Source organism: Rousettus aegyptiacus, unplaced genomic scaffold, assembly GCF_014176215.1.
Source record: "Rousettus aegyptiacus isolate mRouAeg1 unplaced genomic scaffold, mRouAeg1.p scaffold_m13_p_10, whole genome shotgun sequence".
Classification (NCBI taxonomy): Eukaryota; Metazoa; Chordata; class Mammalia; order Chiroptera; family Pteropodidae; genus Rousettus; species Rousettus aegyptiacus.
Genome location: NW_023416285.1, coordinates 87,392,067 through 87,411,262, shown reverse-complemented (window position 1 = coordinate 87,411,262; position 19,196 = coordinate 87,392,067). Strand labels below are relative to the sequence as shown.

Below are 19,196 nucleotides of genomic sequence, written 5' to 3'. Positions count from 1 at the left end.
TAGATCATGCACAATTAGCTAAGCAGACTGATTGACATGCTGTGGTCATACATAGAGCTAGTCGAGGATAAATCTAGGACTCAAGACCTTAATTTAGTGATCCCAAGATACTTAAACATTTTTTTCCCAAAGAGATTATGTGTAACAATTCACATATGTATTACTCATTTGTTTTTTTCCAATAAATATTTGTTAATGTTTGGTGTTTAATCTTTTCATCTGATTTCAGTATATTACACAATTTTAATCCCACAAAATCAGAAGTATTCCTAGTTAACTTGCCAAGCTAACAAAATCATAAAAACATAAGATTTTACAGAGTATAATTTTGTGTTCCTGTCCAAGTTAAACTTACAGAACCAAAATTATAGATAAGGCAGTAATATAATTCTTTCTGTAATAATTTGCTTCTAGCTGGCTAATGCCAACTTTGTTTTATTGTGTTATATGTGAGTAAGAAAAAAAATTCTGATTTATGTAGAAAATACCAATAAAGGACTTTGTTAAGTTGTAGAGTAAAATTAGTAATGCATTAAAAAAATTTATTGGCAGAAATTTCATTTTTATTATCCTGAAACAATTTATTCCAGTAGCTAATTTATTCCAGTAATCTCTCTTTGTAAATCTTAATATACTCATACTGACCACTCAAATGATTTTCATTTCTGTCATGTTCTGTATATCATTTCTCCAGCTAAGTAAATAATGACCAATAAATTAGAAAATACATTTGTGCTTTTCATAACAATCTCGCTTGTAATGGGATTGAGCTAGAGAAAGCACTAGTGCCGTTTCAAATCCGAGTGAGTATTAGCTCACAGCATTAGCTCACAGCATTCCTTCACCGAAGTCCCAGTGTTCTCCTGGCCCTCTGTTTCTCTGATGGGAGAAGCAGCGGAAGCAAAGATTCTCTTACATAATTAAGTTGTCTCTTGTGAGGTTATAGTTCTGTCTTATTCAACCACAGATTTCAAATCCTGTTTTAAATTATAGGCCCTTATTATTACAGAGCTGTTTATTTTTGTTAACTTCAAAGATATAGTTTACTTAGGATGAAGCCAAAGGACAAAAAACATATCTTTTAAAATTTTTTTTCTCAAATTATCAACTATTCACTTTAATGAACTTTTTAGTTTCAAGTATTCGGGGGTTTTTTTGTTTGTTTTTTTGCATAAATTTAACTATCTGATTAAATTAACATTTTGGCATCTGTTTTCTTTAAAATACATTAATAACAGTTATTTTAAAGTTCGTGGCTGATAATTGTAATATCTAGATTTCCTATGCTTCTGTTTCTATCATCTACATTTTTTCCCTCAAGGTTTTCATTCATGGGTCATGTCTCTCTCCATGCTTGGTAATTTTCAGTCAAATGCTGGGCATTGTTTACAAAATACTAAAGAGATCATGTGGTGTTTTCTTTCTCCAGAGAGGGTTTAACTATTTTTTGTTTGGCATTTAGGATAGAACAGGCTAATCCTCTGCAGTGCTAAGCGCATTCTCAGCTGAGCATCGGTGTTTATAAAGGCTTGACTAGTGCCACTTAGCCCTCTCACTTTGGAATACAGTCCATTAGGAATCCATCCCCATGAAAGGCCTGGGTGTTTACTGTGGACCCATGGCCTTAGTGGCTCTGTATTTTCCTCAGTTCCATGAGACTACCTGAAGTACTCTCTGCTCAGCTTCTCTGTCTTTAAACTTGGCTTGTGAATTGTCCGATGCCTTGATGGGAAGGTGATGTTGGGTTCACTTCTATGAGTTCCTTTTCTCTGTATCTGTGGCTTTTAAAGTCCTTGCCGGTTGGTAGCCACCTGATGCCTTCAACAGATGCTTTCCATCCATAATTCACCTTTTTTGCTTGATCTCGGTAGTAGAAATGATCTTATACGAGTTGTCTGCTGTAACCAGAAGTCCTATTTGCTTTTAATAATAGCCTCCAAATTTGATAAATCTAGCATTTATCGAGCTCTTTATATATACCAGGCTGTTACCTAAGTGCTTAAAATTTATCTCATGTAATTTTCACAAAACCCAAGAGGTAGTTACTTTTATCTTCTACAGAGAAGGAACCTGAAACACCCAAAGAGATTAAATAACTTTCCCAAAATTGTGAAACAAAGATTCATCTGAGGGAATATGACTCCAGAGTCTGTGGTCCTGACCAGTGTACCGTATTGCCTTCCTACTGACTTCCTTTTGAAGAAATGACTGAACATCTTTACTCGCTTTGATATCCTCAACAGTCTTTCTTGAGTAGTTGATATTATACAGTAACTTAGCCACTTGGGAGAGCATGAGGTGGGAATGGTTTGCCTTTCATAGAATTTTTCTTACTTTATTCAGTTTTTCAAAAAGGAAAAGAAGTTGTACATAGGTAAAATATAATAATAAAAATATGCATTCCTAGATAAATGGAATTGGGAAAATTTAATTCCCATTACCTATTCCATTAATAACTAGCTATGACCCTAGATCCCAGATTCTTTATTAATATAAGTTGTCATTGAATGTGATGATTATTTGCTTCATTACAATAGATCGAGGCTTGATATTGTGTGTCTATTGAAATCACATTTCTATAGTTCTTGATGCTGCCTGTCCTACTGTAGCATCAAATGTCCTTTCCTCTGACTTGCTTCATCTCTCTTCTCCTATTATATTTTGATTTTATTGTTACATAAAATACAAACTAGGGAAGGATATGATTCTTTTCGTGTCTATTGCAAATTTGGTAACTTTTTATTATCACCAGCTCATGAGAGGAAAAAGGTGGTCATCAGTGTCAGACAATGTGCTCGAAAGAAAATGTCATGTAATCTCTTTCTGCAGAGTGATGGGGAAATCAGAGAATACATGCCCTGCTGAGAGTCAGACCAGTCTATCCATTTTCGTAGTTGAATATCTTACTGTCTCCTTCAGCAGCAAATTTTAGAGGAGGTCTATATAGTGGAACTTTATTGTTTATTAGGTAAAATCTCTTTTTAATCTATTATTTAAATATTTAAAGATAATGTTCGTTAGTATATCATTTATTGTTTCCTGTGGAAGAATGCATAGTTAATAAGTCAACAATGCCAGTTGGCTGAAGGTTTAAATGACACCCTTAATATACTTTTTGAATTTCTTCGAAGAGTATTTCTCTTATTTAAACTTTAACGACCTTTCATTAATGGTAATCATCCTTAAAATATTAAAAGGTAAACATTTGCCGAGCTTATAAAATTTATGGGGAAAAATAATTCAAGAGAGTAAGAGAAAACCAAAAAGAACTGAATAGAGAAACAATTGCCATTTGGATATGAAGTAATTTACCTTCTATGTCTATTGTTGTATCTGTAAAAATGTTTGCCATGTGTTAATATATGTGTATATGTACACAAACACACATATATATCCAAGAAACTTTGTAGTTACGGTTTGTGTTAATATAATATATGTGTGTGTACATCCAAGAAACTTTATAGTTATATGAGAAAATATGTAATAAATATTTATATATTTAACTTAAATAAAATTTATTTGAAAATGTATTTAAAAGATTTATAATACAAGGTTGAGAAAACCCAGATAACATAAAATGTTGATTATAAACTCTCAAGCAATATTCTAAGGAAGATATAGACAGACGATTTTATATTATCATACTTTCCTATATTTTAAATACATAAAGTGTAAAATTTTATCTACATGGCTTTACTTAGGATCTAATTCATTTGCATTTGTGGATATCTTTATTTTTTAGTTATCTCACACATAAAAGCTCCAGAAGTTTCCATTTCTTTTTACTTTCCATATTGCAAGAAAATGACAAATTGAACCTATCTCCCTTTACAATGTTCCAATAACAAATGCTGTGAGTAAAAATAAATAAACGAATAAATGGAAGGAAGGAAGGAAGGAAGGAAGGAAGGAAGGAAGGAAGGAAGGAAGGAAGGAAGGAAGGAAGGAAGGAAAGGAAAGGAAAGGAAAGGAAAGGAAAAGAGGGAGGGAAGGGAAGGAAGGAGAGAGAGAGAAAATAAAGAAAAGGGAAGAGAAGAAGAGAAAAGAAAAGAAAGTAGCAAGGTAGAAGAATCAATAACCTAGAAGAAATCTTTCTAGATGTAGACTGTGCCAATAGCGAACTGTATGGTTCTTGAGCAATGTATTCGATCTTTCTGGTGCCCTTTCTGCTCCGAAGCCGCACTCCCTTTTATCCCTGAAGAGCTTTGTCTCGCGAGGCGCCCCTGCCTCCATCAGACCATGTGCAGTCTCCCTGCTCTAATGCTTCATGACAGAAAAGACCTCTGCATTCTGCGACTCCCCAAACCCAGAGATGTCGAATCCCGTTTCTTTTCCCTTGGTGTTTTACTCCCAGGCAATGTTTAGACTCGTTCCTTTATCCAGCTATCACTCCAAAGAAAGTCCCCACCACACTTTTGATCGTCTTGAGCTGAGCTGCACATGCTTTTTAAGGCGGCGGGCACCCACCTGCCTCACTTGTCATTTCTAGGAAGCTCCACGCCGTTTGCCAGCTTCGTGGGCAGCCTTTCAATCGGAGGTCACTGATGTGTGCGTGCGTGCATGCGTGTTTGACAAATGGCTCGTTGCCACTATTTCAATATTGGAAGGTTTCAAATAAAAATATAGATTTGCACATTTTCTTGAGACATCAGAAGCTGGGGGTCACTGTTACTCAGGGTGTGCTCCCGCCAGTTTCTCCCTCACCAATTTCTTCCTTCTCACCCCAGGCCAGCACCAGCTTCCGTAGGGGTGAAGTTTGAAACTCCTCTTCTAACGTAGGAGTTGTGTCTACTTATCAGCTTTTTCAGTGGGGTACGAATGTGCGGACGGGGCAGGAGAGATGTTTCGGATGTGTCCTCAGTGTAGGGCTCTCTGTCACTTTCATGCCATCAAGGGCCTTGCTCGATACCTGCGTATGAAAGAGGTCAGGAACCATAAGCTCAAAAGGGGTTAAAATCTTTGTGCAAAATGTTTACTGCATGGACAGCAAACGGGTTTTTATATTGTCAATTTTAACCCAAAGCCTTTCTATTCAAATGTAGTTTTCAGACACCTGAGCACTAACACTCTGGACTTTATGTGTTGTTTTGATAATATAAAAATACGAGTGGACTTTTTAGAATCAGATATCCTACAGAGTAATGCAGAAGCCAGATGAGACATTTAAGGAAGATGAGGTAGGAAGTTACGGGTTGAATGCAAATGAGAATGGGTAAAATAGTAAGCTTTGGGTCAAAACATATATCTATATATATGTGGCTACTAGCGAGTGAACAAAAATAAGTCTAGAGTAATTCTTTTCCAGATAACATTCTGATAGGCATGTGATTCATACATTGGCACACATACTATACAATCAAGCCCTTGCTGAGATGCTGTGCTCCTTATTAGATAGATAGCTGGGTCCATAATGGAAACAAATGAATGTTTTGGCGAGGTTTGCAGGGCAGAACAGACAGGAAAATAAAATCCCATTACCTCTGACTCGAGCAGCATGCTGTTATCTCCCTGTTTGAGAGACGGATGTGCAAGTTCACGTTTTAGGTATTGTATCAGGCCCTTGCATCCCGGTGAATGATACCATAGCGTGGAATAAGGAGCAGCTTTTGAGTCTGACTCTTCGTCCAGAGGCTGCTGTGTTCTGCCCACCTCTGCTTACTCCTCATGTCCTTCCTGCCTTCATTTTGTCTAGTTATTGTGACTCTTTCATGCATCTACACTTAGTTTGCTTCACTATATCATTTACAGAAAATCTTATCCTTAAGTAATAAATGTATCTTTGTCTTGTAAAATGGGATAAAAATTAAAATACCTAAAAAAAATTATAACCGTTGGTGTGAGCCAAATGGGAGCATATTAAAACTGGCATTAAGGCTTCTTTTCAATACCTAGCCTATGGAATGAATGTAGTTGTAATACGACTCATTCTCAGAAATGTATGATTCAATACAAATCATAGAGAGGCCAAGTGAAAAGTAAACTTTGCTTTGATCATAAAAGGTAACTATTATAGGCATGTGAAAATAATAAAGCTACATTTCTTGTTTAAAAACCATTTAGGCCGTTAAAAGTTTGTATACTTACAGATTGGCTTCCTGACAGCCCCAAGAATTAGCTCAGGAGGTATTATCCAGATGAATGTAAATTTGTAGAAAGGATAAAAAATAGGTTTTCATAAGCAAAGTTTTTAGAGTTTTTCGACTTGGACGTCATCCTTAGCCATGGTGTCTGATTTGAGTACTTCTTCTCCCTGTAAATACAGAGTCCTCTACAGAAGAAGTGATTATGACAAGATGGCAGCCTTTTTCTGATGCTAATTTTGTGCAATATCAGCTGTAAGTCTAGATAGTTATTTGTACACACACATGCAATTGTTTTGTTGATATTAATCAAATAGTAGTTCATTTCAAACGTGCGTTTAGCAGTACTTCTGGTTTACCTTCAGGGTCTCTCACTATACACTGACATGGAAACAAGCAGCCTGGTCTGACTCGCTCACAGATGCTTACGCGACCCCCTCCCTTGGTTGCAGTGAGTGAATGAACGACCCTTTCTCAGAACAGCCCCATGCCTTTGATATCTGGAAGTTAAAAGATTACAGTCCAAGAAGGCAGAATAGAGATAACGATAATATCAGATGGAAGCAGGCAAACATGTTTCTGAAAGACACCGCTGAGAAAGCCCAGAGTTCATCTCTTCCTCATTAATCTTTTACAACATTAAGCATTTAATTCAACTGATGGAAACGTTTTATTTTTCCCAAAACCTGGTATGTAATTGTTTTGTAAACATCTTGGGTGGCTTCGAGGAAGATGTGGGGAATCGAAAGCTTCTTATACATTTTTATTTTAATATTTAATCAGGATAAAATTCCCAATTTCAGAAAGCCTAAGCTCTCATTCATGAACTCTATAAGGTGTTAAAGAAAAGCATTCGGAGCCAGTGGCCTTGCCTCAAGGTCATCGTTCTTTCACAGCCCTCCCCTCCTCGTCTTCTCCATCGTAGAACGTGTCACGCTCCCCTCCAGAGCTGCGCAGATTCTCCTCTGCACATGCAGGGGACACCGTTCTCATAGCCTGCGACGCAAATGGACCGCAAATCTGCAACACGGCCTCCCTGGGGAAGAGTGTGGCTTCATTTTTCCTGCTACTAAGACCAAAACCTGGTGGCATTGTTGCCTTTCCCCTCTCTCACTCTCCTTATTAAATCCGGGGCATGTCTTGATGACTTACCTTCTCCATTCATCCAGAACTCATCCTCTTGTTCTGCTTCTACCTCTGACACGTACCACTCGAGTGTAGTCCAAACCGGCCATCTCTTACCTGGGCAGCCGAGATACCTACTAACTAGTTTCTCCGTCTCCCCTTGCTCCCTAGAGCCTTGATCACACAGCGGCCAGCGTGATCTTTTCCAGATATAAGGGAATGCCCTTCCTCTGTTCTGAACACTCTAAACTTTCCCTCTATGACTTCAAGTCAAATTCAGAGTCATTGTCATGGCTTACAGGGAATACTCTCTCCCTGTGGTCTGCCCCCACCACCTTCCATCTCAGACTTTGACACTTTCATTTACTCCTTTTGTTCTAGTTTTAACCTTGTAATTCATAAAAGACACCAAAAGCAAATTAATTGAGGCCTTCGCATATGCTGGTCCTACCCAGAGCTGTTTCCAAGTATCCACATGGTAGGCTCTCTTATTACAGAAAAGTCACCTTATCACAGAAAACTTTTATGACTCTTTCTCTTAAAGAGATCATCTCTAAAATGTAACCTCTCTGAGAACAGGTCTTTGTTTTCTTCTCTTCTGTAATTCTGGTGCCTATAATAATACAAAGAAAATATTCAATTAATATCTGATGAATGAATGAATTCTTTCTGTCTTATCAAATAACATGGATTGTATATATACCTTTTGGGAAAAATAATTTATATGTAGTAGACATTCTCAGAAATTTATTTTCTACTTTACATTCCTACATTATATTATGACTCATAATAGAGATATTTGTGGGAATAGTAATTTGTTAGACACAGTATTCAGAAGTCACAATCTCATGAATAAGTGAATTTAAAAAACTGGTAGCAACAGATGACAACTTCTACCTACCTGTGCTGTTTTCATGTATAGGTAGAGCATCACTCTTATATTTTTGTTTGTATAGTTATTAAGAATTTACTCACTGAAGCTAGGACAAGTCAAGATCATTCAAAAGAATGAAATAATTGAATCTGAGGCTTGAAAGAGTCATTAAAAGTCATCTATAACTGTCTTCTTAGAGGGTTAGCCAATATATGATAGCATTATTTTCAGGGACAGAAAACTCTCTATATTCTTAGCCTACCCATTTTACTTTTTGATGGATTTTCCTTGAGTTAAGTGAATCTGGATCAAGATAACATACCGAATGGTCTTAGTTTCTGGAATCCAGAGGAGAAGGAATAAATTAGACAATAAAGAGAAGATTGAAAAAAGATGCAGAAAAGGAAACTTTCTACTAGAATGGTAATTGTACCTGGAAGTGAAGAGATATTTATCTGATTTCCATAAACCTAACAAGAAGAATACTACTTCATTTTATGTAGAAACACCCAGAGAAGTTTGTATTGGCTATTGGATCTTTAATAGAGAATGTATCAGTTAGTATTGCTGTGGAACAAATAACCCCAAAATGTAGTGGTTTAAAACAACTACATTTCTTATCTCTCACAAGATAACCTGTGGATCACCTTGGTGGTTCCACAGATCTGGGTTGAACTCTACAGATCTCAGCTGGGCTCACTCATGTGTCAGCTGTTAGCTGGCGGGTTGGCTAGAAGCTAGCGGGTCAAGGATGATCTGTGCTGGAAGGAGACTATCTCTCCACGTGTCACTCATATGTCTTCAGCGAAGCAGCAGGGTACATCCTCATGGCAGTGGCAGGGGACCAAGAAAGGCGTTGGAAATGTGCAAGCACTTTTTCAAGACTCCTTTTTGCTTCACATTTGCCATTGTCTTCTTTTGCCATGTCACTGAGCCCAGAATCAGATTGGGAGAGGGCCACCAAGTGAAAAGGCAAAAGGTGCAGATACAGGGAGGCTATCGATGAGGGCCGTCAGCGCGGTCAGCCCACCACAGATAGAAGCACCAGAGGAGAGGGTTCGACTTAGAGACAAAATGTAAAGGAATGGTGTGAAAGGAAGGAAAGAGGTGGAGAAAACAAAATCAAATGAAAGATGGCTAGCTAAGGGAAGAGATAAGGAAGAAAGGCAGAAAAGGTAGAGTGGATAATCTGAAGAGAAGAGAAAGCTACTATATTGGGATGCCTGCAGGAAGCAAGCCCATGGCACCTGGAAAACAAACTCTGGTAGAAAAATATAATACTCACAACAACATAATGGGATTTTCCAGCTGATAGCAATAAAAACTAAAGTTCTGTTTTGAGCTTGGAAAGAGAAGAAATGCAATCAATTACCACAAAATTATCTGGTAAAATTCTTTACACTGGCTGAGGAAAACTGCAGTCGTAGATGTTGGAGCATGAAAGCTAATGACAAATGCCAGTAGCAAAACTTTTATGTTTACTTACTCGTAGGCAGGCATCTATTAACATTATGACTTTGTCTTATTAGGGTATACAAAATATAAGCTGAATTAGGATTTTTTTTCCCATCTTTTTGTCTTTTTGTCTTTAACTATAAGTCTGCCTTAAATGTAGGTTACATTTATATATATATATATATATATTAGTGCTCTTCCACATAAAACTGGCTAATAGTGTAATACCCATTAAGAAAAGGGATTCATATATTGACACTGTGTGGCTTAGTAAATCACTAAGTAAAGTATATCAGGGTTTTATTTGGTCAATGAACTTTTAGGGACAGAAATTGTTGTTTCGTGGGGTTTTTTGTTTTGTTTGTTTCTTTTGTCCAAATATCAGAATACTTTTTCATGCTGGTTAAGAACTGGACATACTTACCCTCGTTTAAGAGAGGACCGATTTAGTACATGAAGGCAAAATGTCATCTTCCATTTACTTGATGATGTCAGAAGTTTCAGAAACATCAAAATATCCTCTTAATTGGTCAGTTTCAACAAATTAACTCTTTTACAATTTCATGATGTCGTAGGCAAAAACATGCAATTTTATGTTCTCTCCAACTTATTTTCCTTTTTTCTTATTGCTATGCTGTTTGTTATAAGTTATACAACAATACGTGATCTACTGTATTCCTTAAGGAATTACCCACAGATGGCCCACAATCTGTTTATTCTACCTAGAGATTTGTGGGTACATTTAGCCTTCCTTTTTTGTTTCTTGTCCTTTTATTTGTTGAAGACGGTTTCATTCCCATTTTTTTATTTCTGAAAATATAGTACTAAAGATAGTAATTGTATTTCCAGTGATTCTACTAAGTCTAGGAAAAAATGGACTCCAAAATTTAGTCTCATTTGTAACTTATATCATGTTTAATATATTCTCAATGTATCCTAATGTTCTAAGCTATAAATATTAGAAATGTCTACATATTTAGATTCTGGTTCCATTGAGGTTCAAATTTAGAAAGTGTGACCCTGACCTGACATAATAATTCATAAGTTTTCCTTACAAGTTTCAACCAGAATGGCAAAGTTTGACACCCATTAACAATTGCCAAATATCACTATATAGTAATCAACAATGATATTGTTAAAATATATATTTAGCAGTGCAGCTATTTGTCTTCTCTAGAATTTATATCTATAAGGCAACATGTAAACAAAGATTTTTTCAAAACTATGAAAATAAATATATAATTAAGTCCTTTAGGAAACAAATAGTGCAAGAAGAATTTCTGTTCCTGAAACGATATCAGCACTAAATGCATTCGTGGTGTATCTCTGTGCGTGATAAGTTTTCAGCATCCAGCATCAGCTAGATTCTCTGAGAATCTATTGCTTTCAAGTAGCTATCTGTAAGCCCAGGAACTCGTCACTTAAACCCATCAAATAGCACAAAATGGATGTTATTTTAGGTAGTTATGCCCTTCTTCTCTAATATTCACTTCTCTCTCTCTCTCTTTCTTTCTTGTTCTCCATCTTCATCTCCTGATTTTACACATTAAACCAGGTGTTCAGACTCCCTGCCCCCACCACTGAATGAAATAGAAATCTAACACATGACAATCTGCTTTTTCTTTTTTAGATTCCTGTCTTGGTCACACAAATCAGTTCGACGAATCATCCAGTGAAAGTTGGGCTGTCTGATGCATTCGTCGTGGTCCACAGGATCCAGCAAATTCCCAGTACGTAGAAGAAGGGTAGTCGCAAAGTCTGAGCCTGCTGTGGGGGTGGATTTAAAAGAGATTGATCTGGGAAGACTTAAACTCTTTGAACAATAGAATCACTTAGATAATTGCCGTTTGTTAATTATATTTGTTGGTTTTAACTTTAGCTTACATTTTCTCTCTCTCTATTACTTTTGAACTAATAATTTAAGTTCCATTAAGTAGCCAAGGCAAGAATGTATATTTTGGATTCTTTGGTTTACTTAGCTTTGTTGTGCAGCTATATTTCTTTTACTGATAAGAAGAACATAAATAAGAGACAGATTATTGGACTCATAGGTAGGTATGTGACTTTTTTTTGTTTAGTTTGAATACATTTATTAGCTAAAATTGTACCCTTTTATGATTGACGTGTTTGCATAAAACTACTTGAGAGCCTAAATGAAGATAAAAGAAAAAAGTATGAATTTAGGTAAATAAAAATTTTGGTGGCATTATAACTGCCAGAGAAGATATGTATATTCTTTGAAATAATTTTTGCCTATCTAGTCTAGTTTACATATTGTAGAATAAAAACACATGTACTACTTTGGGAAGCTGTTTATCATATTAGAAACTGAAAAATGTAACTGCTACTTGTAGTAGTCTGATTTTATAGTGCCATTCTTTGAAAGCTTCTATTATTTAAATCTCTCCTATTTCAAGAATAATCCTGAGGGATGCTTGGGTGTGTAAAATACTCCACACCCAGAATCTGTTTGTCTGTGTCCTAGATGTGCTTATTTAAAGCAAAAAACAATAATAAAATACATGTCAAGATTAGGTCATTTCTTTCCCTTTTGCTCAAAGTTCTTTTTCTTCTTTTATGATAGTAGTAGACTAATTTATCACATGTATATGCTGTTCGGTCTTGACTTGAGCTAATTCTGTTCAATTATGTCATCTCTAAAATATAGAAAGTAAGTGCAGTGGAAATTATTTAGACTTTGCAGAGAGTGGAGTGGCTGGAAACATAAGGATTATCTTACAACTGTGGTTTAGAACAACCTTCCTATGTGGCAGTTCTGCGTGGGGAAGAATATGAATCATGGCGTTTTCTCCATGTTGGCTGAGAACGTGTGGGAGGTAACATTCAAGGGAACTGTTAAATCGAGGCAGGTTTTCCAGACGCGAAATCATACTGTGAACCAAGCAGGGATGTATTAGGACATGGAGGCAACGTAAAGACATCTGACAGGACCCTTAGGTAAGAAGCCGAGTCCTAGAAGAGCCGACACTGATGGTAGAAGAGCATTCTCACGTTCCTTCTCTGAGGTGTTAAATCCAGCACGACTTGAATCAGTTATGGCACAAGTAAAAGGAAAAACTAGTTTTTGTTTATGTGGGGGTTATTTTCATTCCCAGAAAGAATTTTATTCGCGGCTTTCTCAGAAGGCATCTTGGTCCACGCTGAAGTTCTTATATACTATCATTTGGAGGAAAAGACCCTTCACAACACAAAAGAAATGTTTTTTACAAACGTATTTTAATATTTTAATATTCAAGTGTTGTGTCAGAACTTACACATGAGAAAATTGTACTTAAATAAAGTATTTAATTGTCACAAAATGCAATGCTTGCATCCCATGCTATATTGTCATAGGGTAACCCTCATGTTTTGAGGGAAAATATCCTTCCCAAATGTAAATGTAATTGAATAAATTGACAAAATTCATAGGAATTTTGAGAACGGATTATGTCTGAAGTTTGGGACTCAGCATTTATCTAAAAAAGTTACTGAAGCTTCCAATTCAGGGCAAAGCTTCTCTCAGGCAAGCTAATCCTGGAGAGACCTTCACATTCTCTGTTGACCTTCAGCATTCCATCCTGAGAAAATTAACCAAGGAAAAATGGAAGTTCTGAGCTTCTGAAACACTCATCTCTGCCGTTAGGTGGGACCATATTTTAGCAAGAATGTTGGAATTGATATGTTCTACTTAAAAATCTTTTGCAGAACAGAAAAATTGTAATCTTGAAATCTGTTCCCACATTTGTAAAGTGTTACATGAGCTTCTGTTTAAGAGATATGATTGCATTGTAGTCTCAGCCAAAAAAAAAAAAAAAAAAGGCATACTTATTTACACGAGAGATTAGGCTAACCCAAGATTAACATAATGCAAATTACCCAAGTATTATTTTTCCTGAGATCTCTATGTTACTCATTTGTGCAATCAGAATTTAGACAAATATTTAAGTCCTTTCCAAAATTCTGTCTTCTGTCTTCTTATTTTACAGCTCTCATTATTAGTAGTCATCCTCAGAGGGAATTTAAATCAGTCATCTCTGTTACCCATTTTTCTTCTTCTGAGTGAACTTAGGGAAAAACTGATCATTATCCTAAGTAATAGGTGGCTTCATTTCTTCAGTATTCCATGGTGCATTACATAGGACCCTGTTCTCATAAGATCAATTTTCTGTGCTTTTAATCATTTTAGTTACATGAAGTATAGAACCCAGATCCTTGGCTTAATCTAGCCATGGCCACATGGGAATGCGAGCCACAGTCCAGAGAATAATTTTCCCCAGTGGGATCACAGTTGCTACACCATTCTTATCAGATTTGATGAAGGTTTGGTAAAGCATTCGAAAAGCTGTAAAGCAAGTTTTATTTATTTATTATGTAGATTTCTCCCCACTCCTTCATCATAACATCAACAACAAAAAACTTGTTTTTCAGCTTTTAAAAGCTTCCAAATTGTAATGGATTTCAGTGTCATTTTCAAGCATAGTTTATTAAGGTAGGCTTGTCTTTCCTAAAAAGGTCAAGTGATCTGATAGTTTAGAATATCAAAGGGATTTCAGACATTGTTAGGAAATTAGTAAGTAGTTCTGAGGTTACAAAGGAAATTCCTTTGCTCCTTCAAAAAAAAAGAAATGAAAATAGTCTATGCCAAAATCAACCCTTATATTTAACAAATAAAATAAAAGATAAAAATTAGTTTTAAAATTTAGGAAATATAAGGGCTATCATAGTGTGGATGCTGGTCATGAGACTTTGAGCATTTTGCTTAATTTCTATAACTTTCTTTAGACGCATATGGTCACCTTAGTACGTAAGATGCAGTGTATATACAACATTCAGTACTTGGCACTAAATACGCATTTCTCATCATCAACGTTATACCTTGAAAAAGACAGTGATACTAAGACCTCCACATTCAGGCCACGTGCTCATATTGTGAAGCCACGGGATTTCCACTGAAAACACCTGGGCACCCTCTCTCTGAAACGCCTTCTGCTTTAGATATCATTTGTTTTGTACCGTCCTGACTATCTAGATGTCTGTGTGTACCTACATCTCTGCATCACCTTCTGTTTTACATAAAATATTTTGTGGAACTTTAGAAACAGAAAGAAACACAGAGATCAGCTGATTCAACCTCCACAGCTACAGATAACGAAAAACAGCTTTGCACACGATGATTTGGTTATACGTTACAGAAATACGAGTATGAAAACGTACTTGTGATTATAAGCATAGTGCACGTTAGTTCAGAGGAATCTGTAAGATTCCTGAAAACACAACGAAGAGAATTTAAATCGCCTACAAATCTACTGCACAAAGATAACAGCGTTTCCTTGTATCTGCATGCAATCTTTTCGTTTATAGTATATGTACACACAAACACACACACATTTAGAACATTGACTTTAGGCTATACATATCTTTACCACCTGTGTTTTCTGTAATATATACAACATGTTTTATTTTCCACGTTGCTAAGTACCTGTCTAAAACGTGGCCATTAATAACTGCAGCTAATTCCTTTGTTTCGTGATTTACATAACCTGTCTGGTTTGTCAAGTAGGTTGCTCTTCATAGTATCAGTGAAACGATGCCGAACATCCGTGTTTTTAAATTTTTACACATCTCTGATTCTTAAAAATGAATATGTAGCCATTGAGTGGCAGTGGTTTTTTATGTACTTTGACGAACGGTTCTCTGTAAAGGTTGTAGCAGTTTGCTCCTCACCAGCACTAGATTGGACGCCCAGCCGTCCCTCAGTGTTCTCGGGCACGATTGTCATGTTTTAAACTTGGCTAATTTGATGAGTAGAACACGATACTTCGTTGTTCCTCAAATTTTCTTCTGATTACTAGGAGGTTTTAACACTATCATGTAGTTTCCATAATTTCTTGTTAAATAGCTCTATTAAGTCCTTTCTCAGCCTCAGCGTCTCCCCCTCCAAATCCTTTTGCACAGTGTGCAGAGGTCTTTGTGGATAAATGTACAGTTCTTGTTTGTTTCTCTCTCCTCCAGTTCGTTTTGCATTTCAGTCTTAATCTCTCAGTGCCGACCTTTCTCATCCGACTTCACCTCCACTCCACCCTCTGAGCTTAATGAGCATAACATGTCCAGCAAGAAACCCAGAAAATCCACACATGCCCGCAATTCTTTTATTTGGAACCTCAAGGCTATGTCATTTTAGAAATGTGAAAGTTACTTTAGCACACACGGGCAGAATTCTTGTACTAGAAACCAACCCGGCAAAGCAGCTGGCCTAACTTAACAGTAGTTCTACCACATGTTATGACGATGACTGTTTCTGAATCCCGGCCACTTCATCCTCCTCACCAGCGCTGCGTTATCTGGTTCTTTCTTGACGTCAGTTCTTTTCCCATCAGCATCTGCTGCTGTAATTTTTTTTGGTGTTCATGCTACAGTGCGCCTTTGCTTTGTTGGTTACTGTTATTCACAGCTCATTAAAACATTAGCATTTTAAAAATTAAAAAAAAAACTGACAACTTGGAGAGCAAATATATTTTTGAAATACTAAGAGGTTCATTGAACTCTTTGAGTAACGTTGTATATGACTTGCCATATATGGTCTCTGTATACAGTTACAGACCAGGCAGTATTTATCAAAGAGTTTGACCAAAATGATGTTTACATCCTGGGGGAAAAAAAAAACTCTCAAACCAAAACAGAGATTTGCTTTTTACTATCCAAAATGTGTTTAGCTTTAATTCTCAAAAAAAGAATAATAGCATAGACCTATGTACCATTCAATAGAACTTTCTACATTGATGAAATGTTCTAAATCTGAACTGTCCAGTGTGGTATCAATAACTCAATATGGCTACTGTTCATGCAAATGTGGCTAGTGAGATCGGGGAATTGAGTTTTTAATGGGTTTCATTAATTAATTTTAATTAAAAGAGGTACATGTAACTAATGATTACCATATTGGACAGGATGTCAATAAACCATATACATATATTTAAATATTAAATTTCAAGTATAATATTTACATAAACATAGTTTTTACTTTGTTGTCTTTTAAAAAGCCTTAGAATTTTAGATGTGATTAAATAATACATTTTTAAATATAAGTATTCCATTATAACTGATTTTCTCCATAGAAAAAACGTTTTGTGGTTTTGATTTGGTGATAGGACACATCAATTACAATTAACCTAACAACCATAATTTAAAAAAAATAGTTGACAAACTATTAAAGAAATAAATAATCTTAGAAAAACCTGATTTTTTTTTCACAATATTTTATATAACCCAATTAAATCTCTTTCAACGAACTGAGCCTCACCCGTTATTTTCAAAGTTAATGGTCTTTTCACTCATTTAAGAACAGATCAAGCTACAAAACCTTCAGTTCAGTGTTACCTTACCTTCTCTCTTCTCAAAATGGAAAACACTTCAAAATGATTCATTTTAGAAAAGATAAGATTGCCTTTCTTTACAGCACAGCCGCACTGGGCGCTCCGGTTCTCAAGTGCACACTAGCTCACATAAGGCTTGACAAAAGGAAAATAGATATCATGACGTTTTCTACATCAAATATCCTCTTATAAAACTCTTCCAAGATAGAAACTATTATGCAAAGTGATGTTATTGTTAAAATACATGCATTTTTAATATATCCCATTTAATTGACCCTGACTTGCTTTTTAAAAAGAAACAAAAAATTTAAGAATTTCCCAGATATTAGTTTATTTTAACATATTTGAGTTTCTTTTTTAGAACTAATGTGAACCAAAGAGAATTCCTTCAGAGAGTTGTGGTTAAACTATTTCCTTTTATTTCCATCCGTTCATTCATTCGTTGACTTTTTATCATATACCAATCTCAGATAAAGTACATTTTTACCAATTTAGAGATATTTCTTTCAATTCATTTAATGATATTTGAATTATTTTATTTCTAATGTAAAATTCTAAAAGTCACACAAAGGACTTTAATACAGCATTAAAATTTTAAGACATTTAAACATTTTTTGAGTTATCTACTGGGTACCTTATTAAGCTAGGCTTTATTGATCTAAAGAGGAAGAATGCAACTTAATGTTTTTATGTCCATTTGTTTTATTCAAAATTGTGAATGCAATGTTCGTTTTTGTAAAACTTGACTCGGTAGTTCCGTAACTATGAAAAGCATAAGAAAGTAGCCTAAACAATTCTTAGCAATAATCTAAACTGAATTTTTCTAGCAAGTTCTATTTGTCTTTTCTGTTTTAAATTATGACCTCAGAGATTAGATTTTTTGCTTTCTCTTCTATATTTGCCTTCAAATTTATACTTCCTTTATCTTCATTATTTCTTACTTTTTCTCTATTACATAATGATTATTTCTGTTTTAACTTACACTTCACCACTACACAGAGATTATTTCTATTTTTAATTTAAAACACTCATGTGTTAATTTTTCCAGTTGAATTTTGCTATAAAAAGTTTAGTTTCTTACAGAAACATGGCTTTTTCTTCATATAAGTGCCAAACAGGTGATTTAGCACTAAAAGTTTTTCAAAAATTAGATTTAAAAAAAAAAAAATCTTACTATATTTCATCCAATTTTAATAAAGTCACGATCTTCTTTCCTATCAGAAAAAAAAATTAATGACATTGCAAATGTACATTACTGAGTATCCCCATACGGCCCAGGAGTAAAGAGATATGTTGGCCAATGGGAACCATGACGTTAGACCTGCAGTCTGTCTGAAACACCAGCCCACTGTGACACTACATCGACCATTTACTATCCTGACTCCTCTTGGGCAGCATGATTCCTGAAGGAATTTAGGAAATGCATCTCTTTTAAGCCATCAGTAAATATATGTGGAGGGAGAAGAAAAGTGAGACTTGCTTTTAGATCAAGTTTCTGATTTTAGATCAAGTAACTCATGAACTCTGGCCATTTAGGTTTTAGCAGTGTCCTGATACTCTGCAAGCAGAGAGGGAACAGTGAAAGTTTAAATGGTTCATATGCGCCCTTCATAGTCACCTAAAGTTTATGTTGCTTGATTCAATGCTGAATTGCATTATTACTTAATGGAATTAGAAATATAGAGGGAATAAAAGAAAGTTTGAGGCAAAAGCATCTTTTCTTTGTAGATGTTTTATTTAACTACAACTAGCTAATTTTTTGAATGTATTGCATTTTTGTGTGGAAAGCTTAGAACTGCTGTAAATAGTGCACTTTTTTCCCCCTCGAGGCTCTTTTATTTCCTGAGTCTTCATGCTATTTACATTAAAGAGTGATCAATAAACGGTACTGTGTGGTGGACTCAGTTGGAACTGGAAAAGAAAGTGAGAAATTTGGGCCAGTCATTAAGCATTGGCAATACATAACTAAGGAAATGTTAGCAAATCATTTATATGACAGTGTTGAGAAAATATTAAAATATTTATATAAATATAAGATTCAGCCAATTTAGTAAATTACTCATACATTCTCTATGTGAATGTTAGCTTTTAGGACAGGCAAATAAACTACATCATGGTTAATCATGCCACAGGGTGCTCATTAAACTGTTTATTTCAGTTAGAGTGAATATTTATTGCTCGGAATTTCCACAAAATTCAACTCAGTGCACTTTGAATCACATCACCTAAAGACTCTGATTACTGAACTTTATTCTCTGTGTGTTAGTCTGCTCAAAGATTTAATTTCTT

The 19,196-nt window shown here is 35.5% G+C and overlaps 1 protein-coding gene across 2 annotated transcripts in view; it reads left to right on the top strand.

Annotated features, from left to right (window-relative positions):
- PLXDC2 (plexin domain containing 2) overlaps nucleotides 1-19,196 on the top strand; it is a 355,810-nt gene that overhangs the window by 253,970 nt on the left and 82,644 nt on the right. For both annotated transcript variants that reach the window (XM_016124268.2, XM_016124276.2), the window contains exon 7: nucleotides 11,165-11,264. In XM_016124268.2, the coding sequence (XP_015979754.1) occupies nucleotides 11,165-11,264 (100 nt within the window). The remainder of the gene's footprint in view (nucleotides 1-11,164; nucleotides 11,265-19,196) is intronic.